General features: G+C 32.9%; 1 protein-coding gene and 2 long non-coding RNA genes across 6 annotated transcripts; 1 reads left to right on the forward strand and 2 right to left on the reverse strand.

Moving 5' to 3' along the window:
• Window positions 1–3,235: 3,235 nt before the first annotated feature.
• LOC127842508 (uncharacterized) lies at window positions 3,236–6,138 on the reverse strand. 4 transcript variants are annotated; one of them, XM_052372042.1, is made up of 7 exons: window positions 6,063–6,126; window positions 5,623–5,822; window positions 5,351–5,490; window positions 4,977–5,206; window positions 4,730–4,890; window positions 4,270–4,391; window positions 3,236–3,811 (listed from the first exon to the last, which is right to left on the reverse strand). In XM_052372042.1, the coding sequence occupies exons 2-6, from the start codon at window positions 5,795–5,797 to the stop codon at window positions 4,294–4,296; spliced, it is 804 nt and encodes a 267-aa protein (XP_052228002.1). In that variant the 5' UTR covers window positions 5,798–5,822; window positions 6,063–6,126; the 3' UTR covers window positions 3,236–3,811; window positions 4,270–4,293. The 4 variants fall into 4 exon arrangements, with proteins under 4 accessions (XP_052228002.1, XP_052228000.1, XP_052227999.1 ...); XM_052372040.1 differs by having other exon boundaries at window positions 3,236–4,391; window positions 6,093–6,138; XM_052372039.1 differs by having other exon boundaries at window positions 3,236–4,391; window positions 6,063–6,125.
• A 447-nt stretch (window positions 6,139–6,585) lies between these two features.
• LOC127841022 (uncharacterized) lies at window positions 6,586–9,787 on the reverse strand. The gene is made up of 5 exons (XR_008030671.1): window positions 9,702–9,787; window positions 8,478–8,569; window positions 7,546–7,590; window positions 7,047–7,115; window positions 6,586–6,631 (listed from the first exon to the last, which is right to left on the reverse strand). It is a non-coding gene; the product is annotated as an uncharacterized LOC127841022 (long non-coding RNA).
• Window positions 9,788–13,091: 3,304 nt separating this feature from the next.
• On the forward strand, window positions 13,092–16,796 carry LOC127841064 (uncharacterized). The gene is made up of 3 exons (XR_008030697.1): window positions 13,092–13,154; window positions 14,209–14,296; window positions 16,704–16,796. It is a non-coding gene; the product is annotated as an uncharacterized LOC127841064 (long non-coding RNA).
• The last annotated feature ends 9,011 nt before the right edge of the window (window positions 16,797–25,807 follow it).

Consider the following 25,807-nt stretch of genomic DNA (forward strand, 5'->3'; position numbering starts at 1 on the left):
TTCACATTTGATACCGTATTATCTGCCATTTGTCTAATGCACTAGTACAGAACACTTCACCGTTTTTGAATGCATATTATCGGCTTTGTTCGTGAAATCATAAATTATCTGGTAATGATGACATCATATACTAGTGTCTAAAGGTTCTAGTCCAAAATATCGATGCGGCATATATGCTTGTTGATGTTCTTCAATATTGAATCGCGCGTGTCAGTGAATCTCTCTCTGTTTTTCGATAGTACAAGTCCATAAAACCATTAAGTCTAATATGCGCATATAATGAAAACCAATCTTTGGCGTTTCGCGTTATATAACGACGGGTAATGATTTGCATACGCCTTTTAACATAAACAATCTGATCGGATGAGAAGCCATCACGAATTGGCTAATAATAACGTATAATTAAACCCCCTATCGATTTATATATAACATGGATAATGTTCCGAAGTATAAACATTTATCCGGAGTTCAAACTTATATAATTCCTCACTTTTTACAAATTAAATGTTGTTCAAGACATGTAAAATATCTTCGGAATAATTTATTTACACGTAGTTTCCGGTATCTTATAAAAACTAAAGTAAACAGACTAACGGATGTTAAAAGAGTGGTAAAAGAACCATCTCTTTTATTGCATGCTTTTTTCTTTGGAATAAATTACCTCAAATTTCAGAAATGCCGATGGTTTTTAATTTCTTTAGAGTAGTGTTAATAAACACCTTTTAAATATGTTGTATGTAGTATACATTAAGATTTTATTTGAGTCTTTTTGAGTCTATTTGTTTCTTGTTTGTTAACCATTTACGGATGATATGACAATCAGATTATGTAATATCCTTTACCTACGACGTATTCAACTTGGTTAGTGCAATATTATACATCTAGTAAACAATCTCAAATGTAATTACGCTTCCTGTATTGAAACGATTGGTTCCAAGCTGCAATGTTTTTATCATTGTTTATAATGGCTACCATTGCGTTTCATTATCGCTTTGTATTCATCATTATTTTATAGAGACATAGACCTATATATTCAGTAATAACATGGGCATAACTGATCAGTTTTATTTCACTGATATTTCTCTATGAACTACCGGAAAGCATTAAAATGGTATACTCCGCTGAAGTATTATATAAGCAAATGATCTAAAGTTGATGTTAGTGAGCACACAAGTGATTTCTCGAGTGTTGAAAAATGAATTTTCCTTCAATCAGCCTTAGAAATCGAACAAAGGCAATTATAATTGTCTGTATTGCCCAGGGTTGTACCCTGCATCTCGAACGGGGTCCAAAGCTGCGTTGATAGGGGCCTCAGTGGTAATGCTGGATAGGAAGTTATATACTTTCCTCATGATGATGAACGAACGTTCCACAGTGGTAGAGTTAAACGTGCATAGCGAAGTAAACATAAAAACAAGCTGTATAATTCATGTGTCCGTGTTTATAGCGTATCGGCAACGGTTGATATTGATGTATGAAAGATTACAAAAATGTCCTTATACGAATTTAAGTAAATGGTAGACGACTAAAAGAACATGCTTTTCTAAAAGTTACAAACTCACGTTCATAAAGATTGATTTTAACTAGTTAAAGTATTTATATTGCTATGCTAACAGATATATGGATGTCATTCACACGTGATAATGGCATATAAGCAAGAGTTGCGAACTGCTTTTGTTGGAATGAAATAAAATATATTTCAGAATTTTTTTTTTTAATTTTTGGTTTACCTGTTAAACTGACATATTCAAATGTTGAAGTACTAGTGACCCAGTGTACAGGAGTCTTTACTCTTGACTGTTTGTTATTAGGCAAAACCCTATGCTTTACAAGATATTATTTTGATTCTAAAACGACGTATTGGTTCTATAATGTATTTTACTGGTCATTACATTAGAACTATATTTATATTCCGCATACATTTCTACAAAGTACGTTTCACTGCGCGTGTAAATGACTTCATCTAAAATACCAAAGTAATATAGAGTCTATTTCATTAATGATACTTGAGCGAATTGCGTTAACTTCAAATATACAATATGCCGTTATTTTAATCGATACAGTAAATGTAACATTTTTAAAAAACAAAACTAAAATAGAACATTTGATAACATTTAAGACGTGTGAACAATTATTGGTTGTATCATAAAATATTATGTTTTAATAAAATATGTTAAACAATAAAGCTTAGTTTATAAGTATTTGTGTATAGCTTTTTTAAGCACGTGTAATTCAATGTTGAATTTCCCCGAAATCTCTAGAAGTGTTTAACATAAAGGCTGTGCCGATTTTTATTGCAGTGTAAACTATTGCTGGTATAATTAATTTTAACCTATAGAAAACAAGCGTGTCGTATTAGAATGGCATAAATATTTTAAAGATTAGAATGGCATAAAAAATTGAAGGTTAATGCGCAAAGTGCAATTGGTAAGAGCTCACCGCGTGCGTTGAGGTCTTAAATTCAAAATTAATAAATTAATCTTTATTTTGATTGAGTTGACACATTTTAGGTGCATGAATAAGGTAAATACTACGAAAACACTTTCACCCGGTTTATACATCGATATATGTTAAGTTATATACATTAAGCTATTATTAGACCTTCCAAGGAAGAACATCATGCGATAAAACGATAACAAGATTAGCATATCGACCACGAGATAAGACAACGATGAATACATCGCATGCAGGACAAGCACAAAGTACAACGATCACAGTTTGTTTAGTTCACAAATGTATTAAAAGTGCACTGAAATAAAAGGTCATATAATTACCTCGTGTATACGTTTAAAAGTTATAAACACAAACCTTCTTAATTCGAGATAAAATAGACAGAATGCATAGCCATTTATAAACTAAATGGTTGTTTACAGACGGCTCAAATGGAACATAAGTATAAGGTCTCAGTCATTCCTTGTGTTATCTTAAAATGTATGACAATATGATCACCTTAGTATAAGCAAACTTCACTAGTGAATTCGTCTTTTATTTTATTTAAAAAAAACGTATACTAGAATGAATATGAAAATAAATCCCGAAGAAATGTATAGCCTATAACAAACACAGTATGAATTCATAGGTCGTGTAAAAAGAACAGTGCGTCAAAGTTCCTATATGGTTAAGGCACAGCAAAAGCTGGTAAATTATAAAGCTTTTATAGTAGTGACATATGTGAATGTTAACATAGAAGTAATTATATATAGATAATCTATGGGTAAAGCAAAAACAACGGGTATTCACATTTTTACCAAATCATTTAATGTGTGTTTATTCAATGTTGGGCATGCTATTTACATTCACATATAGTTTCAGTGAAAAACAATCTCAATCAACACAAATCAAACCTCATGTCATTTAGAAGAAACAGTTTATGTAGGATTAATTACATTTCAAAACATCTCACACATGCGGAAGCTGAATGCAAGGCTCGCATTTTGCAGGCGCAACATGCAAGCAAAAATCAGTTTTGAGGGTCATTGTTTGAAAAGATAAGCCAATGAATGTTGTTAATGTCACTATTACTATCTACGTTATACAACATAACTTATCATTTATAAACTTATCGTATAATCAAAGGGTGATCTATTTCTCTGTATCAGATTCGAGCATATAAACAGCCAAAATTAAATCTCGTCCGATTTGTATGTATCTAACCAGAAATTTGGAGAAACCACTTTATCCATCGACCTCAAAATATATGGTTATCAGTCATTTTTGAGTAACATGAATGCACATTTTGAAAATAATAGGTAACATACGTTCTAAAGATTTCGTCTTTAAACGCCTGATACTTTAACCATTGATATTTCTCCTGAAAAAAAAAGAACGGCGTCTATTTCCCTCCATAGTTTTATTTGCACAATTTAGCAATATATGCTTAGTGCCCGATACCAAATCGTCCAAGTAAATACAACTCTCACGTACGAGCATTGTGGTCTTATAACACACACAACGTTAACTGAATACGAACAAAACAACGGCACTGTGCAGCGTGTGTTTTCTGTTTTAAACAAAGTAAAAAGACATATTTGCGTATCAACAAATGTTGATATTTCTTCAAAACCGAGTAACTAATAAATGCAATTTGGGTTTTTATCAGCATGTCTTAAAATAATGTCTTTACAGCTACTCACGAAGCATTGTCGTAACAATTATGACCTTTATACTTTTTCCGAAGATTCCTAAAAATAGCATAGTGTTGAAGTTTAAAACAAACATGTGCATATATATTAAAAACAACCGAATCAAATTACAAAGATACAACAGTACCTAAAACAAACTGTGAAACATAATTCACTTCAGATTTTCAATGCCCTCTTTTTCAATCATGTTGACGTCTGCTTCCAATTGATTTGCGAGGTGTGCACGTATTTCTCTAATGCGGTGAGCACCTGTATTTAAAACACCTCCAGATTCATTCCATACAATAATACAAAGCTTACCATTTTGCTTACAGTACCCCTATACATATGACACGGTGTAATTAACGTTATAAGAATTTTTGCGACCACATTTGCAAACTATCCTTTAAAAAATAACGAAACTATGGGCAATTGAGACATTTTTATAAAGTCATTATTGACTATTACATTGAACAAATATGTTAATGTACACAGTGCAATTAATATTACTATCTCAAATGTGTACGCATCAGTATACGTTCTAGGAAGCTGACTTATAAAAAGTAAAATAATATTTAAGCCTTTAATATAACTTTATTGGCACAAACCTAGCTTAAAAGCAAAGTCTGCGTCAGAAGTTCTTGTATCTGGACATGATGCCATCTTCTGGGGATCTTTTCTAAAGGTTTCATCTAATAACTCTGATTTATATTTGCCATTCATAATGAGCGGAAGCGTCTCCTTGATCGTTTTGCGTGACACCACCTGACTGGTAAAAACATTAAATCACTCGAAATTTAAATGGCAATTAACCATAGATACTTGTTGAAGCATGATATATTATTGATAACTTACCTCACTTGAGCCAATATATCATGATTAGTAGATCCGTGCACAAGAATTTCATAGAGCTGACATACAAATTCATCTGTTTTTCCATGCGGTATATTATTTTCCTCCCTCACGGCAGCCCAGAAAAGTGTTTTCTTTACTAAGTCTGTTTTAGCCTTCTCTCGAACCTCTGTTGGACAACTCTTGCTGTGCATTTCAAAGACGAACAATTGTGCTTGAACGATGGTTTCCACCTGTTAAATAAAATCACAAGTTTTTGCTTTCATATTTAAACGATAATTACGTGGCTTAAAATTAACTATATGATTGAACAAGTCGATGAAATTAAGCTTAAATATACAAAACTCAACGCTCAACAGGAATAAAGTGGCACATACATCTTCAAGTGTTTTTGCAGGCCTCTCGGGTATTATAAAGTTTGACCTTGGCAATCGTGTACCCTTGTCTGTTTTCGCTTCGAATTCTTCAATGAAAGATATCACATTTTCGAAAACATCGTACAGCATCTGCTTACTGGCTGAAACATTGGGAACAAAACATCGCACTCAAATGCGGTAATTAAACTGGTGTGTTCAATACAAGTTACCTATTCATTCCCTGATATATATCTGTATATGTTATTATGTCATACAATACTTGATGCTGATACCTTCGATCGTTCGTTGAAGCTGAAGTTGTTCCTGACGTTGGTGTGGTTGTTCGGCCGCCACATCTTGTTTACGTTCATTTGTGTAATGTAAGGTTTCGTCATTCTTTGGCCGCTTTGCTGTTAGTTCAGTTTTATGTCTTGAATTCCCAACCTCTTCAAATGGTCGTTTAGGCATGTCTTGTTTTTGAACGTTTGATGTTCTATAAAATCATATCAAAAGTCTAGCAATGATTATGCATTTTGAACGACACAACAAACTAACATTATAAAACTTATGTGTCATGTTAACTTTTTTTAGCAAGCATCTCTATTACCCGAATCCTCATACGGCAAATAAGAACATCAAAAGTCGATCACGTCCAATACTGTCAAATTAACTCCATATTTTCGAAAAGTGTTTCTTGATTGTGCTGACAAAATTATTGGAGCAGTCGTCTTACCTAGGCTTGGATTCGATACCCACTACTTACTGAAATGTGTCTGGTTGTTTGTAATATTGTCCAGTTGAGGATCCCTCTGGGCACTCTGGATTACCGTCCCTTCCCCACAACAAACATACATTTAGTATTAATCAGTTTAATATAAAACGCTGAAAATATGCACATTTATTCAAAATTTATCCAACTTTGAATATGTTTTTATAAAATGGGTAGATGTTCTTGGAAACACTCCGTGTTCTCACATTATGCAGCACCATATGCAAAAATACCTCTTAAACTTCGCAATACTATCAGACTAAGTTCGCAATGCACTCAGACTATGTAATCATACTTCTATATATCACAACATGGTATTTGCCCGAAAAACACATTTTACGTTAAGGAAACTCATAACAATCAAAACACAATTCTTAATTCAACATCAACATAAGATTAATTTGCTGACAAACATTTATTTCATGAACGTATTCAAGACCGTTATATAATTAACAATACCCATATGTAAGTTAATGACATTGACTTACAATTTTGTTTTCTTCTTCCTCTTACAACACAGACAGATCCGCACTCTTAAAGTATATAAAAGTTCATTAATTTTAATGAAACAAAAGTTTATATTTTTTAAATATTTCTTACGCTCAATATTAATTTGTGTCATGAATAGGTGAATTGATCTTAAATCTTGACGTGCAACATGCAATTACAATGAAGTTGATATATCCAAAAACGATTTAAATAATACTCATATTAATTTCGCTTAGGGTTATGAATAGTAAGAAATTGTATCGTCATACAGTATTCTACCTATTCAAAGCATCTCTATTACTCGAATCCTCATACGGCAAATAAGAAAATCAAAAGTCGATCACGTTCAATACTGACAAATTAACTCCATATTTTAGAAAAGTGTTTATTTCTTGTGCTGACAAAATTATTGGAGCACAGTCTTCTTACCAAGGCTTGAATTCGATACCCACTACTTACTGAGGTGTGTTTGGTTGTTTGTAATATCGTCCAGTTGAGGGTCCCTCTTGGCACTCTGGATTACCGCCCCTACCCCACAGCACATATATTTAGTATTAATCAGTTTAACATATAACATATAAAAAGCTGAAAATATGCACATTTATTCAAAGTACATCCAACTTTTAATATGTTTTTATAAAATAGGTAATGTTCTTGGAAACACTCCGTGTTCTCACATTTTGCAGAACCATATGCAAAAATACCTATTAAACATCGCAATACTATCAGACTAAGTTCGCAATGCACTCAGACTATGTAATCATACTTCTATATATCACAACATGGTATTCGCCCGAAAAACACATTTTACGTAAAGAAAACTCATAACAATTAAAACACAATCTTCATTCAACATCAACATAAGATTAATTTGCTGACAAACATTTATTTCATGTACATATTCAAGACCGTTATATAATTAACAATACCCATATGTAAGGTAATGACATTGACTTACAATTTTATTTTCTTCTTCCTCTTACAACACAGACAGATCCACACTCTTAAAGTATATAAAAGGTCATTAATTTTAATGAAACAAAAGTTTATATTTTTTAAATATTTCTTACGCTCAATATTAATTTGTGTCATGAATAGGTGAATTGATCTTAAATCTTGACGTGTAACATGCAATTACAATGAAGTTGATATATCCAAAAACGATTTAAATAATACTCATATTAATTTCGCTTAGGGTTATGAATAGTAAGAATTTTTTCGTCATACAGTATTCTACCAAAAGAATATGACTAACGGGCTCTAAAGTAAGATGTCTTCCGAAGGTTAAAATGCCAATATTATCATTTAAAAAAAGCTGGTTTGAGCAGGGTTCATATAATAACACAAAAGTGCACACTTGTTAGAAATTAAGAATAACTGTTGCATAAAACGCGGTCATTTGATGTTTCAAAGTCGACAATACAATTTTTAGCAAGTAAAATAAAACGTGTAAACACACTCAACTTATCGAACTAGACCGTGAAGTTATTTAATTAGCTGTTTGTATAACACCTACATCGCGATTTCGCTTCTTACTTGGTCGTGACTATCAGAACTGTTTTTTTTATTAAATTGTCTAAGTGAACATACAGTGTATAATACTATGTTTGATTTATTACGTAGTTGATATACACGTCTTTCAGATTAAATCTACCATATGCTGCCTTCATTCGTGTCGAATGTCTTATATAAATCAAATGTGTCGACGGCATATGTATTTTGAATATACAGTGTATAGGCATGGCGAGGTTCATTTTTGAAAAATAAACACGCATTTTCACAGCATGGTGCATATGTAGCATTATTTCATTAAAACACAAGTTAAACGTTTTGAACAATAATTGCCGTATCCCATTTTGTAAAGAAAAGTTAGTGTACAATATTACTTACGTAGAGCTGATGACGAATAACACACTGATTGATTGCCATATCATATTAAGCATGATCCTTCAATACCTATTTGCCTTCAGTTGGAGTATAAACTGCAAAATGAAAAAGTTATTTTGACGCTTGATTGTCTTTATTTTGCAACTCAATGAAACATACCATTAAGTGATATTCATCAACTAAACAGAACTAAAGATTAATTAAAGTAATAGCTAGGCTAATACGTTTAGAAATTGTGTACGATGTATATACATATTGGAAAACAATCTAAATGCTCTTATTTACGAAGTTTGCAAAGCTACCATAAGCATAAAACGAATAAATTTTAATAGTTCGTTCGTTACAATGGCAGGAGTTGAAAGTTTAACTGTCATATTATAATTGCTGCAAATTTTATTAATTTTAAGCGATTAAAGGTTTAACATATTAAATTGAAAACACCAATAGGAATTTAGATCAATATATGCTGATGCAAATAAAACACATATAATCTAAATGATTATTCAGCCGAGCTTAAATGTGTTTTAAAAAGATGCGCATGGTATTTAAGTTCAAATAATTTAAAATTAAGGAGTGCTAAAATTATAAAAACGCTATATAATCATTATATCGCAATTTAGTTGTTCATTATATATGTGTAGCTTAATTGTTATGATGTTCATGTATAAGCTTTTTATTGATTGATTGAGGATTAAAAATAAATTAGAAAAAGTGTGAAGCAATGATACATTATAAGTCAATCATTGCATGTTAAAGTATTTATTATTCAATAAATGCAAATAACATATTCTTATTACAAACATAACACATTGCACCATATATATATATATAAAATATTCTCAATACGATATTATAACCGTTCGCTCAAACCGTATCGGATATCTGGTGTTTCTGAATGTATCGCATATGCCATAAAGCCCATGTCCATCGAAAATTATACCATCATCGCTTAAATACCAACCGATTATAAAGTATGCTTACTTTAACATGCCTAGTTCGTTAAAAAAACTTACATGTGCCACTTTATATGTGGAAGCGACATTAGTATATAAAATTGATATTTTACAACATCAAATGTCGAAGTGTATCTATTAAACATTAGTGAAGTATTGAAACATATCTATTTATGCAATACTCTAGTTGTTTGTATGTGATTTCAATGCGTCTTATATTTTATACAATTTTTAGCGAACAATATGCTTGAACAATTATATCGAAATAACTCACCTCTTTCTCCATACGGACATCGGGTACTAAGTTTTGTCCTGCATGTTTTCATAAACAACTTATCTATTGTATCTATTATGAATTGCGGATGCGTTATCAAACCTTGATAGATAAAATACCGTACTTGTTATAATTATGTATTATACTTGTGTTTGTTTATTATGCATTGGATTAAAAAACATACAAATGCTGAATTTACATATACTTATTTTGGAAATATTAAGTACATACCTAGCTTAATCCAAACTTAGTCAACAAGTCCATTACCTGACATTGTGTTAGTTCTCCTCGAAATGAGATCTTCAAAAACGAGTTACCAATTTTGACAAATGTATACACAGATATTTTATTTCTAAACCATATAATTGTGCGTTATTATGCCAAAACATTTATATTGTGATGGGATCACATGATTGCCAGAGTAATATATCTTACTCACGATCATATTTCTCATAAATACATATTTATCTTCATATAAAGTGTGGTTAAGTCAATTTTACTGGACTACACGACCGGACAAGATAAAAGAAGAATCAGTAATGGTCCACTTTTGGTTTCAGATAAGGGAAACAAGCTTTATTCAAAGTTCCCATTTTGGTGACTGAGCAAATCGAGGGCTGAACGGAAGACTGTTGTAACTCATATTAATAAAGATAGGAGATACAACAGTTTTCCATTCAGCCCTCGAAATATGCGTTGGATTATTTCGGATATAGCATTATCATCATCATCATCATCATGTTCTTGACCGGCTTTGCCATTATAGGCAATATGGCACGACAACATATAGATCGTCACCCAGTCATTTCTGTTGAAGACTCCTGAGAGTAGGTCTTCATTGGGAGGGACGTCATTGTCGCATCGCCCATCGAGGGTTATCTTAAGGCCACAACGGCGACCTTCCTCTAGCACGCCATGGAGCACAGTCTTACTCAGAGATTCTTGGTGACGTGACCAAACACGAGGGGCACTTGTGGGCCGAGAAGTGCTGCTGTTATGTTCCGTAGGTACTTGTGTTCCAAGTAGGATATGCCGACCAGTCTTCGGAGACATGTTCAATGGCGTGTTACTTGGGGTTTGTGTATACGCTAAGCGACCAATACGCGCAGCCGTATGGTATGATGTACCTTTTGAAGATGCTGATAGAGCTGCTTGTGCACAACATGCATTTAGTATTGACGGAGTTCGTCGCCCGCTTCTGCTCCGGGATCTTTCTGAAGGACTTGGGTCTGGTTGAAGTGGGCAGTTAAAGAGGTTCCTGTAGCCCACGTGTTCAGGACTGCGGTACTTAAGTCACACATTTTCGACTGGGTCTGCTACAATACTGGCATTTGTCTATCTGGTCTTCGTGAGGGTCTTGAGAGTGACGAAGGCCTCCTTACTGCTTACTGCAGTCACCTATTAGTCTATGTTGATATACCTTTTATCAATTCACCCTTTCATGACCCCTGTAATCCTTTTTCTCACATCTCTGTTTTCCTGCTCTCTCTTCAAAAATGTTCTTCGGTCGATGCAGTAAGCCCTTTTTGCTATACTTGGTGATGTTGTAGATGTAATTGTCTAGGATCATCAGGTATACAAACTTGCCATCTATTTGTGCTTGAAATGCATTTGCTAGCGTTGTATTGTTCAGTTAAATTCAGTTTACGTTCTCTTCAGCCTAATGGTGGTAAGAACTAAGGTCACTGCAAATGTCTTCGCTACGAAATGTTCTGAATGTGTACTTGGCCGTTCGGAGTATGCCGGGTCGCTGTTCAAAACAGTTTGTGTGGGAGCAGCATGTCAGCCAATGTGAGTTGGTGGCTTCTGGCGAAATCAAGAAGACTCAACTCTCTGTAGCTGGTTTCGCTTTTGCCAAATCTACCTACAATCCCTTACCAGTTTTGTTATGCGTCTGGTCCAATCATGGCGATCGAGTCGTCTTTGACAATTACAATGTCTTTCTCATGGAGCTTGACTATTATGTGCTCTAACTATTTATATGACGTATCAATTTCCTCGTCTTCATAGTCTTATTGTGGTTTGTATAAAGGCAAGATGTTGATGTCGTGAGGTCTCGCTGTGATATAGATGGAAATGCAGAAAGTATTATACCTACGCTAAACAACCCTAACAATACTCTTATTTTCCAGCATTTTAAAGGGTCATTTTCACGTTTTGGTAAATTTACAAATTAAAAACAGATTGTTTCAGATTCGCAAATTCCCATTGTTGCTATGATATTTGTGAGAGCAAAGTTATACTTAACATTTACCATGCTCTTAAATATATATTATATGCATTGTGTACGATTTTAAAAGCCTGAAATTATATAACTTTACAACGCGAAACGTTTGAATAATTTGGAGAGTTCTGCAGTTGTCCTTATAGTGTATGATACGACGAGGATTGCTTATATTAAGTATAAAATACATCACTCATTGCATGAGCACGGATGACCAAGTGGTCTAAGCGATAGACTTTTACTTCAGGGGACATTAGTTTTAGCCCAGTTGAGGGTTACTTTTTTCTTTAATTAATTTAATTCTTATTTTTTACTGGAGCTTTTTAGATCAAAGTTATGGATTTATCAATGTAAAGCATTCCATGAAAAACTTCAATACATGCCAAAATCTGTGAAAAGGTCCCTCTAATGGAATATAATTTTCCCTGAAAAATATTTCAGCCATTAATTTGAAAAAAACTATTCAAATTAATTGTATTAATAACATCATTATTATAACTGTGTTTCTGCACAGTCAGATAATGTATATGAACAAAGCCTGCTGGATGATACATCGTTGTCTTCAACTTCATCTTGATTTTATCATTGTAAATTTTACATTCATGGACAAATAGTCCTCGATGGGTTTATTATCAACGTTAGTCTACTTGTTTTAATATTAATATATAAAACACTAGTCTACAACCGTCACTTATCTTCTAAACGAGATTGCATTGATGCTCAGATATCAATTGTATGAACGCGTAATACTATCATTACACTTTTATTTATAAATGTCTCATACGGCATGATGAAACAAACGCATCGTACTACCAGGTAAACGTCATATGTTTGAATGCTCGGATAACAATACTTTAAGAGAATAGTTAAATGTTAGATAACTAGATTGCGTGCATAACATTTACCAGACAAAATTAAGCAGAAATTGTCAATAATCATTGAGTATAACTTCCTTTTATATATTATTTAATGTATATCTTAATGTAAAATGTTATATGTAATGTCTTATTATCAAACATCATTAATATCAGGCTTAAATCAAATCATTATATTTAAGTTCAGCAAAATAGTAACAGCCAATACATGTAAACACGATAAAATCGAAGTTTAAAGGTTTTTGTTATACAATCATGTCAAAGTTAAACTTGCCACTTAAATGAAATAAACTAGAACTGCCATTGAAGGTCATCAAAACCAACATTGCTATAAAGAAGCACCCTTCATGTTTCGTAAGTATAGTACATTCGTCTTTTTTATTTGTTATTCTAATAGACAAAATATACCTGATTGTCTAGAGGCGCATAGGCATTGAAAACAATATCGGACGTTATTTGAGTGTGTTTGTTTTTTTTAAATTAAATGAGTCATTCTTAGGAACGGAACACCACGTATACTTATTGATTGAATACGTTTAATGGTAACACATGTCACATTCTTGATAATGTCGGCGCGTATAACCGATCATAATTATTGTTGACATTGTATCAATATATTTATCTATTAAACACGTGTGCGTTGGACTTTAACTTTGATATAAAATGATTAGCGTTGAATAGTTGCTTTATTCGTTCATAACTTAGCTTTCTAAAACAATTAAGTGGGAGGAAAAGAATATTGTAAGGTTTGTGTTTTCTGTACTTGCTTATATGTTTATAGGAAATGTTTTTGAATACCTTGCCTTTATCTTCTTGCTTGTCGTCATTTTGATGATGGGGTGGTGTCCTGAATTTATCGGATAAAATGAATGTGTTGTAAAATGTTTATGTATATCGTATTGCAAGATAATAAACTCAATTATGGTAAGTTTCTATTACGGTGACTTTGCCCTTAAATTATTAATGATTATTAAAAGATGCGCCACAATCACATACAAGAAAGTTACTTTTCCTTTATGTATTTATTCAAATTTTATACATGAAGAAAATATAATTTTTATTTCGTTAATAGTTTTATAACCAATAATATTACAAATGCGGTGATGTAAGTAATAAATTAACGTCGATTCATAAAATATCGTTGATTTGAAATTTCGTTGACTCGCTGAACGGACATATTTAAAAAAATTTAGATGCATGAATTTGTTAAAGACTTTGGATGGTAATGTTTTTGCTGAGTGCATCCACTAAATCCACGAAAATCCGAGTCTGGTGAAAAGTATTATTTTCACAATTGGTCAGTGTCCTGTTCTGGATATTTTACAATCATTTTATATTGCCGGAAGGTTCACACGGCGATGTTTTCATTTGGAATGCGCATGCTAATCGTCTATATTTCTTCTTGTAGGTTTGCTTCTGCAGAGTGTTTGCTGCAAAATGACAGAGTGGGTGAGGCTGAAACAATTGAAATGTCCAGCACCAGGATGTCCTTCGACGTAACGTTGTCATATCTTATCCGAAGCATACATACATAGAAACATATGTATATATGTTTATATATATATATATATATATATATATATATATATATATATATATTATATTATATATATATATATATATATATATATATATATATATATATATATATATATATATATATGTATATATATATATATATATTTTATATATATATATATATATATATATATTCAAACACAGGCTTTTTGTGCGGGTATATAATAATTTGTTATTTTAGGTATCTATTTATTTTATTGAATGTAATGTTTTCTCACACGTCTGACTAGGACCTTTTCAATTCCATATTGATTTGAAATATAATGTTGATGCATGTTATGTCACTTTTCATATATGTAAATCATAGAAAATCTTCTAAAGGAAATAAATATAAATAGAAGTGTTTAAAAAAAACAGTCACGTGCGTTACACTTACGTATTGTGTGCTAATATTAATGTTTAAACTATTAAAATTAGTCAATACCTTACCTATTAATTACACCATTGTATCATTGCTTTTTATATTACCCAGTCGTTTTATAAAAGTGACGTCCATACAAGTTCCGGGTTCTAAACTCCAGAGACAGTAGAGCTTTTTACAAATATACTTCAAAATTTGTTTCAGTCGATGCTGTGCTCATACTTCTATTCTATATCAATGTCACCTTTAAATAAAAATTACGTTGACATTTCGAAGTATAAAGTAAATCAAACAGGATGCAACTATGAGAAATCCCACCGTGATTGTTCGACAGTGTTGCATTGTTAAGACAAAACTGTTAAAGGGATCTTTTCACGCTTTGGTAAATTGACAAAATTGAAAAAAGTTGTTTCAGATTCGTAAGTTTTCGTTTTAGTTATGATATTTGTGAGGAAACAGTAATACTGAACATTAACCATGTTCTAATATAGCCATTATATGCATCTTTTGACGATTTTAAAACCTAAAAATTATGAAGCGTTGCAACGCGAAACGATTGAATAATTTGGAGAGTTCTGTTTTTGTCGTTAAATTTTGTGAAACTACGAAGATTGCTTATATAAGGTATAAAATACGTCAAGAATTTTACTGGGCGGAATAGCTCTGTAGGCTAAAGCGTTTTTACTTCAGGACTCTGGCAGGACTCCAGGGGTCACTGGTTCGAAACCTGCTCCGGGCAATGTTCTTTTCCTTTTTTAATTTTTTTTTCTTGATTTTTTACTGGAGCTTTTACGATCCAATGTTTACATTTATGAATATAAAGCATTTAATGAATAAGTTAAAAAAAATGCCAAAATCTGTGAAAAGGCCCCTTTAATCTATATGCTCATCTCAAACATCCATCAGCATGCTCATAAATATGTCTTTGACATTTTAATGGCAGTTGCTTTGTAGGTTTAAACCGTGTTAATGCTTGAGTAAAGACGACTCAAGCCAAGTTGCTTTAATGTCCAGTAGCATTCCCATAATATACGTTTAAATCCACGATAAAAAAAAAACATTGATACCCAACATGGTGCTCATGTGATGAATTATTGAAGCCCCATAGACAATAAAAATCAACGAACATAGCGTGCAATATTTTGTAAAGATAAGTTAACACAACTAATTCGTGTTTCTTATAGCATTGGCCAAAATTTTAACGCTATATTGGGTCTGGTAATATAGATTTAACGAGATACAATATGCTTGCTATTATTTTTTGTGTGAAAATATATCCCACGTGAATTTCCCGCGACGATAACCGAATATCTACGACCAAACACGGGCTTGGTTTCTGGAAGCGTCGGAAGCACGATATAGTTCTCAAGAAAAGCCTCGTGCTTCCGTCGCTTCCCTAAGCCAATCTCGCGTTCGCTCGTCAATGTTCGGATATTGTCGCGGGATATTCACTTGGAATATATTGTCACAAAATAAAGAAAAACGCGCATTGTGTACCTCGTTAAATCTATGTTACCATGCCACATCTAGCGTTGAAATTTCAGCTATTGCTATTAGAAAAACTGATTTTGTGTATGTGTAAACTTTATTTTACGAATTTTTTACGGACATTCGTTGATTCTTTGTGTGTATGGGCTATATATCAAAATTGCTGCATATGTATAAGAATAGAGTACGCATATAAAACGTAATAAAAGTATATTAAACAAAAATAATAAGTATAAGCATCAAATACATAGAATATTCATTTATTTTTTTACATAAGCCATGACTTAATGTTCACAGTAAAATGAGAAAATTACATATTTTTACTTCCAAAAGTTCACGTAAAAAATATTTAGTTTCTCATTTTACTACGAAAATTATGGCACACTGTTAGTCCGATAGTAAACAAATATTCCGTTTATGTTTAAGAATTTATATTTACATCGTGTATTATACTTATTTCTTACTTTGTTTTGCAGCAAGCTTGTAGATTGGGTTTGCGCAAAAGATAAAAATAATACTTACCTCAACGAAAATGGCGAAATTAAATGTGCTAAAAGTGAGAACGGGGAAAGTGTTCACTTGGGTAAGAACAATTGTTTTAATATATGGCCCACACTTTCGTTTGTAAAGATAATTATCAACGGTTTATAATTCCAAAAAAAATATGAATGGCACAATTTTAGCAACAACCGGAATGCTTTGATATTATTATTCGAACGACAGACGATTAGTTGTGTATAAAAAAGCAAACACTTACCCTTAAATCACTTCGTTTTTAAGCAAAACAAAGAATAAGTATTTTTAAAAGGCCTTTCATTTGTACTGCGAAGCGAAAAAAATGAAGTCTATTTCATTCATTTAAACACTTTCGGTGACATACAACTTATTGTGTAATACATATATATTTATTTATATGTAATAGATTCATATAAATAAATTATAATATGTATGCATAAAGTTTAAATGCATTTGAAAAATAAGGAAACGTGTTCATGAATCTTAACATAGCACTGGTAATAAGGTTAAACTGTGCTACGTAATGCAGTGAATGCTTATTAAAACGCTTTTTGATCGCGTACAATGAACAATCTTCGTCCATAAGTTGTTGCAGGATAACCAAACAATTGTTGCATTTTTAAATGCTATAATAAAAACGCATGTCTTAGTTGAATGTCACTCGTATTTTTATATCATTCATCTGACAATACATGAATCAATATAATACTTTAATGTTATTTTTGCTTTAATGAAGATGACCTGTGTAAATGGGGATGGAAGTGTGGAGACGGATTCCATGAAGGTCAGCATATAAGAGCGGATTTCCAAAGCTTTACTCATGCGATGTCGACGGCTTTGACATTCAGTGACTCAAGATCAGCCCTTTGGATTTCCAAATTGATTCTTGCATTAGGACGACAATACAGAAGATAACATCAACTACGCTTCAATTTGCGCACGCACACGCCTGGTAACGTATAGCTCAACTAAACTTAGAAAAAAAAGACTTAATGTGATGATATACTCTTATACATGATATTCTTTTTAACATATAGACATCATTTTAGACTTAAATTACTGAATTGTTTCACTTTTTCTAAAGTTGTGTGGTGTTATATTTATAACCACAATATGATAAAAAATTATTTAGGTAAACAACAAATATATATCGCAAGGTGCAGCTGCGTTGTATATTCACATCAACAAGTTTCATTCTTAAAATGTTTGATTTGATTCATCTTTTCATTTTTCAGCAAGGGCAACAAAAGATTAAGCACGAAAACGCATTTGTAAAACGTATATATTGCATAATTAATAACTGCGTTGATAAAAACTGCCAAAATATCCAATCAAGTGTGCATGTATTTAGCAACGTCGAAGTATCTGTTAAATTGTGTTAGAAGTGTGAAAGTATAAACAATATATGTTCATATTTTTGAAATAAATTATACAAGTCATCACCACTGATCTTCCAAATGTTAATTGTAACCAACATCATTTGGTTAGTTACACGGAATTAAGTCACTAAATTCCCGCGTTATGTACATTAAATAATTCGATATAACGATACCATTAAGTGAGTAAAAACTTACAAATGTAAGACGCAGTTCAGACAATCGCACTCAAATAAATCAGAACGTTTTTTTTTACTTAAATTCGTTTCATAACATGTTCGTTTCAATGCACGTGTCGGGATCCTCGATGATTGTTCAATTTGAATTTGAGTAAATATACGTATCTAAGACCGAATTAAAAATCTGTAATTACAATCTGAAAACAATTCGCATTCCTGTACTTGACTTTAATGGTAAAATAGAGTTTTTAAAAGAAGTAATAATTCAGATTAACTGAAACTCCACCCATATAATCAGAAGAGAAATGTTTGCTATCATCCTTTATTAAAGGCAATTTAGCAACTTCCTTAAATAAAACCGGGCACACTAGCCAAAACATTAAAATTAGTAAAACAGGGGTTACTGCCTTGAAACGGTCAATTAAAAGCATTTGTTATTAACACTGGCTAAATCGCAGGCCATACCTCATTCTTAGCCCATACCGGATTACTTACACACAAGTGTATATGAACAATTACCCTCGTAAAATTGGTATTCAATATATAAACACATACATGATAATTTAATTTGAATTAATGGAAATTTATTACGCAATTATTGTATATACATACAAACAATATAATTACAACTGTATGAAGAACGATGAAATCAATTATATACAAATATAAATTAAATTCCTTTGTGTTTACCAGATATGAGAACAAAACATAATATACAGTACTGTCTTCAGATCATAGAAATGAACCTCATATAGAAATAAATCGTAATGCAAAAGCCATAGTGCGTTGTAAGTTTGTATATTTGTATAGTGCAAACAAAACATAATATCATGTTTTTAATTCATCATAATTACTGCTTCATGCCAATAATCAATATTGTTTGATCCGCTAAACGTTTTGCTATACATGTATTCCCAGTCATATGTCAGTCCTTAAGATAGTGCACTTTTTTTAATTAAACGTTTCAGCTTACTTTTAGCAGAAATGAACGAGTTCACAAACACTATCAAAATTATTTGAAAACAAACATCCCAGATATACACTTTTTATTTGAAAAACACTTTGTCATGTTACATTGAGGTTTTGGTAACATTCTACGCATTTGACGTTTAAACAGTAATTGTATTATTTAGTATATATGCCGCATGGCATATACCACACGAGTTTTACATTTCTATTTACAAGTTTCACGCATAATCATTATCGGTGAAATTCGGCTATAAATGTACTGATATTGATTTCAAAAAGGTAATTGAAGCTTTATAACATAAAATCACATTTAACTACTTAATACGCAATAACATGACTAGCCAAATTATTTAGGCGACGATCGCTGTCCACAGTGTCATTGATATCGTAAATTGCCGATTACAGTAACAGAAAAAAATCGTGTCTTACTTTAAGACTGACAGGCGACGTTAAAATAAAGCACACTCAGAAAAACGCATGACTATTGTTGTAATCCGAATGTTATTAATGTTATTAACCTATTTTATTGTTTTAAAGTATATAAGGTTATTATAGAGACAACATGTTTGAGGCAGTTTTAAGGGGCCGTCCAACAGATTTGGGCATATATTGAAGCTTGTCATTAACTGCTTTAATGCTTTATATTGATAAATTTGAACATTTGAACTAAAAATCATCAGTAAAAAATAAGAATACCATTAAAGAAAAGAAGACAAAAAGTTAACCTCCACGGGACTCGAACCACTGACCCATAGAGTCATGGAAGCTTGGAGTAAAATGTCTCCCGACTTTACCACTCGACCATCCACGCTCACGTCAATAACGGAGGTATTTTTTAGCTATATAAGCAATCCTCGTAGTTTCCCTAAATATCGATTCGCGTCGAACGACGCTTTAATCTGTTGGACAGTCCCTTTAAAATATATTTCTTTAAAGAACATTCCACGCTCTAAGCTTTATTGAGTGCATTCCATTGTGTATCACAGCAGGTCACATAAACAAGAATAGATAGGCGTATCTAAGGCGTCATACTATATAGCTATGATATTGACAATTTTAGCTCTGCTCTAACAGTATAGTGTCTAATGTTAACATGAATTGCACTAAATTAAACGAGAGCTTGATCACACATGTGACTACGAACCCCGCCTTGTCACAGTACACTTTACGGCGATGATGCGTGAAAGGTTTTAATTCAGGCAGTGCGCAATTTCTTCGATCCATAAACGTATAACAATCTTATATTACAAGCGAGTACACGACTATAAGATTAACCGGAACCACGGCAGATGAAAACTGTGTCTGACCCTGCTATACTTCATATTATAACATATTGTGTGTGCCGACGTAGAAATCGTCCAAGAGACACGACGACAAACCGAATAAACGATAGACGCAGTGACTCCAATCTCGCAAGACGAAATGGACGTCCACATTAAATTATTATACTGGCAACATTATTTGTAAATAAAAATGAGAATAAGCGACTAACTTAACATCCTTCCAGATCGGAAAGGATTTACCTATCTTTATTTGAAGGTAGCCATTGTAAAGAGTGTGTTGTCCATAATACACCATCGGTGACTGAATCCTTGCACATGCAACTGTTAATTCAAGACGGCGTCCTATGGAGAGTTGGATTATTTTTGACTGTAAGTTCTTAATAAAAAGAGCTGCCAAACCATCTTTGAAGAAAGTTTTAGCTATTATCTGTCCATCCTTCCGTATACAGTGAAACAATGAAACTTGACATGCACTAGAATGAGGGAACCTTAAATGTAGCAGTTGATCCTTCATTCAAGGAACCGTGCAAAACAGCGAGACACAAGGCAAATGCACTATATAACAAGACACACACAAACACAATAAACACATCAAATATACAACTGTGTTTAAAGGTCCAGAAAAATAAGATCTGTCTTTATTTAACTGTATGATTAAGAAATAATTCCCGGTGTTAGTTATTCCGGTTCTGAGTTCCGATGCGTATGCATTTAACCATTGAGGCGACATAGGGATTTTGTTGTAAAAAAATCGATTTGAAGAATGCAAACATATACGTTGCAATACCATGCAGGTGTATATACTTGGCTGCGTGTTCATTGTGGGATGCGATATGTTTGTATTACCAAGGCTGATTTCAAAGAATATTGCAGTGATATACCGTGACAATCAACGATAAGGGTACATGAAATGACAATGCAAAAGACGGACGTATACTTTAACATGAAATTAAAATGAATTTTAGTCATCGATCGGACCCGATCGAAGACTGATATCTTCACGGAGAAAATGGCATTTTGCCTGCAAAGTTCACGGACCTAGGTACCATAATTTAATGAAACGTATGAAAAAAAACATTCTTACAGTTCTTGCCGTGACATTATGCATAAAAAGAAACTTTCCAGCGCCGAGTGAATCTTTGTTTACAAACATTTCAACTGGCCGACATTTTAAATAGGTCCAATGCGAATGTGTGTCTTTACTCCTGTAAATTTCATTCATTAATCGGGTCTTATCGTTGACGAGTAGGTCACGCGAGTCATGTATTGTCTTACGTCTTAAAATTTGACCCAGCATCTGTAAAAATATTAAAAGATATGTACACTTCAAGAAAGGAAATTCATTTTTGCGTTGCATAATACCAAGTTCATGGAAATCGATCCACAATTGATGATGTTGTGGCTGTTAAAAGCGATGTACCCTGTTTTCGGGTGATTTTGCATTGAATACTTGGTTATATATTTATATATATAAATATATATATATATATATATATATATATATATATATATATATATATATATATATATATATATATATGAATATATATGTATGTACTTAATAGTGTATTTTTTCGAGAATTTTATTTTTCGTTATAATTTGATCATTTTTCATTTAAAGTGATGTTTTCACCAATTAATATCATAGCCACACGCTATCCACCTGTGCTTAAAAAATATTTATTAAAGAAACAAAATGGCTTGTATATGATAATTTATTATTTTCAACCTTTGATATAATTTTAGGTTATGGATTTGAAAAAGAAACAATACCCTATTGCCGCTGTGTAAGTCAATTTAATTTACTGAAATATGAATATTTAGAGGATAATACACGGTTGAACCGGGCCGGGAAGTGATAATCGACCCGCAGGGAGCATAACGGCCCGAGGGCCGTTTGCGACCTGGGGCCGATTATCACTGCCCGGCCCGGCCCGGCTCAGCCGTGTTTTAACGTCTTTTATATATATCTTACTTTGTTTTGTAAATCTTTGTTTTGTTCTTTCTCTAATTTTTTTTACAGAACCAGCTTTCGTACTTTAATTTCATTTAATTGATTATTTCTGTGGAGTTATTTCTGTTACGAAAAACAACTGTTTAGCGCTATTAGGCTATTAGGACGTGAAAGGAATACATTAAATATTTTTGAAGCATCGAACGAAAACAAAAACGTATTTTGGATTGTGCAAGTGTCGTACATAATTGGAAGCTTTGATCAAATTCTTGTAATCGCTCCGGCAGGTCATTCGATTTTGTAAATCGTGTTTTCGGTGACAGTGATTACCTTTCGCTACAATCGTTAAAAAATGTGATTCAAAATAAATATAGATAAACGGATAGAATAACAGAAAACGGATTGCACATCGTTTTTATTTTATTATTATAAGCATCGAATTTAAGTTGTCATAGAGGTAATTGTGTCATATACTTTTTAAATCTAACTGTGTTGTGAATTCTGTTAAAGCTCAAATAGAGGTATCAATATAATGTGAAGAAGAGTTTCAGTTTCAATCGATATTTGTATTATCCAAATTGCGTGCTACCTGTCATTAAATAATCTAATAATGATTGATTACTTCGTTTATTTGTGGCTGAGACTGAATGTGAACGCCATTTTGTCCAGTTGAAGGTAACGCGCACACATTCTTAGGACCGATTATAAAAAATTGGCCCTCGCATGTGGTTCGATTATTTATAATGACCCCGCAACGGTGATAATGGCATACAAACTGTACACATTTGTTACTTTATGTAGTAAGATATGTATTATGTATTATTTAATGCCATACATTCCTAAATAGGTTATGTTATGCTATGATATTTTGGTATGTTATTCTATTTAAATAGCGTTTTACTCTATGCTTCTGATAATGTTGAAATACATGTTGCTTGTTGGGAGACAAGCCTTTATTCTAAAAGATGAATAAAGGTCAATATCAGTTGTGCATTACGAAGTTTATGAGGTCCTGTTTGATGCTGCATAATGTGAGAACCCAGAGTGTTGTCCAGAATTATCACATACTTACTATAGACCTATGAAGTAAATGATACATTTGCATTATGAAGCTTTATTTTATTGTGAATGATATTGACTATATGTGTACCTTGGTGTAGGTACAGAAAACCACAGAACGCGGGGGATATTCACGCTATTCATTTTCGTCACATCCCACCAAAGTCACATGCACAGGAAGTTGTTGTACACGCAGGATTGCCTAGGTAAAAAGCTTTTGTGCCAACCATTGTCTCAGAAGAAACGGTGCATTATTTTCGACAAAAGTGGAGCTAGTAGTTTAACTCTTTCCAAGTTTATGTTATTGTGAATGATATTGATTGAATGTGTACTTAAAAGAAGGTACAGCAAACCGCAGATACCGTGAGACACTCAAGCTGGTCATTCTCGTTACAACCCACCAAAGTCAACTGAACCTGAAGATAGTGTACAAGCAGGATTTCATAGGTAAGTCGCTGTTATGCCATCCATTGTTTAAGAACAAACGTTACATTATTTTCGACAAAAGTGTAGGTAGTTGTGACAGTTTTGGACTTGTTTAGCACTTTCCAGCTTTGTTTTATTGTGAATGATATTGATTGTATGTGTACTTTGAAATAGGCACAGCAAACCGCAGATACAGAGGAACATTCAAGCTGGTAATTCTCGTTACAACCCACCAAAGTCAACTGCACCGGAAGATAGTATACAAGCAGGATTGCCTAGGTAAGAAGTTTAGTACCATCCATAGTGAACAAGCAGTATTTCCTAGGTAAGACGCTGTTGTGCCAACCATTTTTTCAGAACAAACGTTACATTACTTTCGACAAAAGTAGGCTAGTTGTTACAACTTTGGACTTGTTTAGCACTTTCCAGCTTTATTTTATTGTGAATGATGTTGATTAAATGTGTACTTTGAAGAAGGCACAGCAAACCGCAGACACCGGGGGACACTCAAGCTGGTCATTCTCGTTACAACCTACCAAAGTCAACTGCACCGGAAGATAGTATACAAGCAGGATTGCCTAGGTAAGAATTTTAGTACCATCCATTGTTCCAGAACAAATGGTACATCATTTTCGACAAACGTTGAGCTAGATGTTTCAACGTTGGACTTGTTTAGCACTTTTCAGCTTAATTTTATTGTCAATGATTTTGATTGAATGTGTACTTTGAAGAAGGCACAGTAAACCGCAATTACCGGGGGATACTCAAGCTGGTCATTCCCGTTACAATCCACCAAAGTCAACTGAACCGGAAGATAGTGTACAAGAAGGATTTCATAGGTAAGACGCTGTTGGGCCATCCATTAATTAAGAGCAAACATTACATTATTTTTGAGAAAAGTGTATAGTTGTGACAGTTTTGGACTTGTTTAGCACTGTCCAGCTTATTTTATTGTGAATGATATTGATTGTATGTGTACTTTGAAATAGGCACAGCAAACCACAGACACCGGGGACATTCAAGCTGGTCATTCTCGTTACAACCCACCAAAGTCAACTGAACCGGAAGATAGTGTACACGCAGTATATCCTAGGTAAGACACTTTTGTGCCAACCATTGTTTCAGAACAAACGCTACATTATTTTTGACAAAGGTTGAGCTAGTTGTTACAACTTTGGACTTGTTTAGCAGCTTCCAGCTTAATTTTATTGTGAATGATATTGATTGTATGTGTACTTTGAAGAAGCCACAGCAAACCGCAGATACCGGGGGACACTCAAGCTGGTCATTCTCGTTACAACCGTCAAAAGTCAACTGCACCGGAATATAGTGTACAAACAGGATTTCCTAGGTAAAAAGCTTTAGTACAATCCATTGTTTTAGAACAAACGGTACATTATTTTCGACAAACGTGGACCTAACTGTGACAGTTTCGTTTTGCTCAAAATAATTATGTCATACTACTCGTATGTTCATTATATTCATTAAAAGTCTTGACAAGATTAAGTATCCATAATACAAATTATTGATAATTTTCAAATACCATGTTGTTGAAACATCAATAAATAAAAATAATGAAATTATTTTACATTATTTTACAACATCAAAATATCAAGAAGATGAGAAACCTAAACTGATACCGCCCGAGATCGGAATTTAATATGCAGAAAACACAACTGAACAACGAGCAATATAACGATCTAGTAAATAACACAAATGAACGTGAACATGGTTTGGGTACGAATACCAATATCAAAGACAGGATCAACTTAAACTTCAAAGAAGTGTTGAAGGTGTTCGTCGAAAGCATTGCAAATA

The sequence above is a fragment of the Dreissena polymorpha genome, chromosome 8, assembly GCF_020536995.1.
Source record: "Dreissena polymorpha isolate Duluth1 chromosome 8, UMN_Dpol_1.0, whole genome shotgun sequence".
Classification (NCBI taxonomy): Eukaryota; Metazoa; Mollusca; class Bivalvia; order Myida; family Dreissenidae; genus Dreissena; species Dreissena polymorpha.

Bases quoted from the DNA above. Each gene is read 5' to 3' on its own strand.
- LOC127842508 (XM_052372040.1), bottom strand. From the start codon at position 5,797: ATGCCTAAACGACCATTTGAAGAGGTTGGGAATTCAAGACATAAAACT. The intron at 5,491-5,622 runs GTATCAGCATCA...CCAATGTTTCAG, and splicing joins GCTTCAACGAACGATCGAAG to CCAGTAAGCAGATGCTGTAC. The intron at 4,891-4,976 runs GTAAGTTATCAA...TGTTTTTACCAG, and splicing joins GATATATTGGCTCAAGTGAG to TCAGGTGGTGTCACGCAAAA.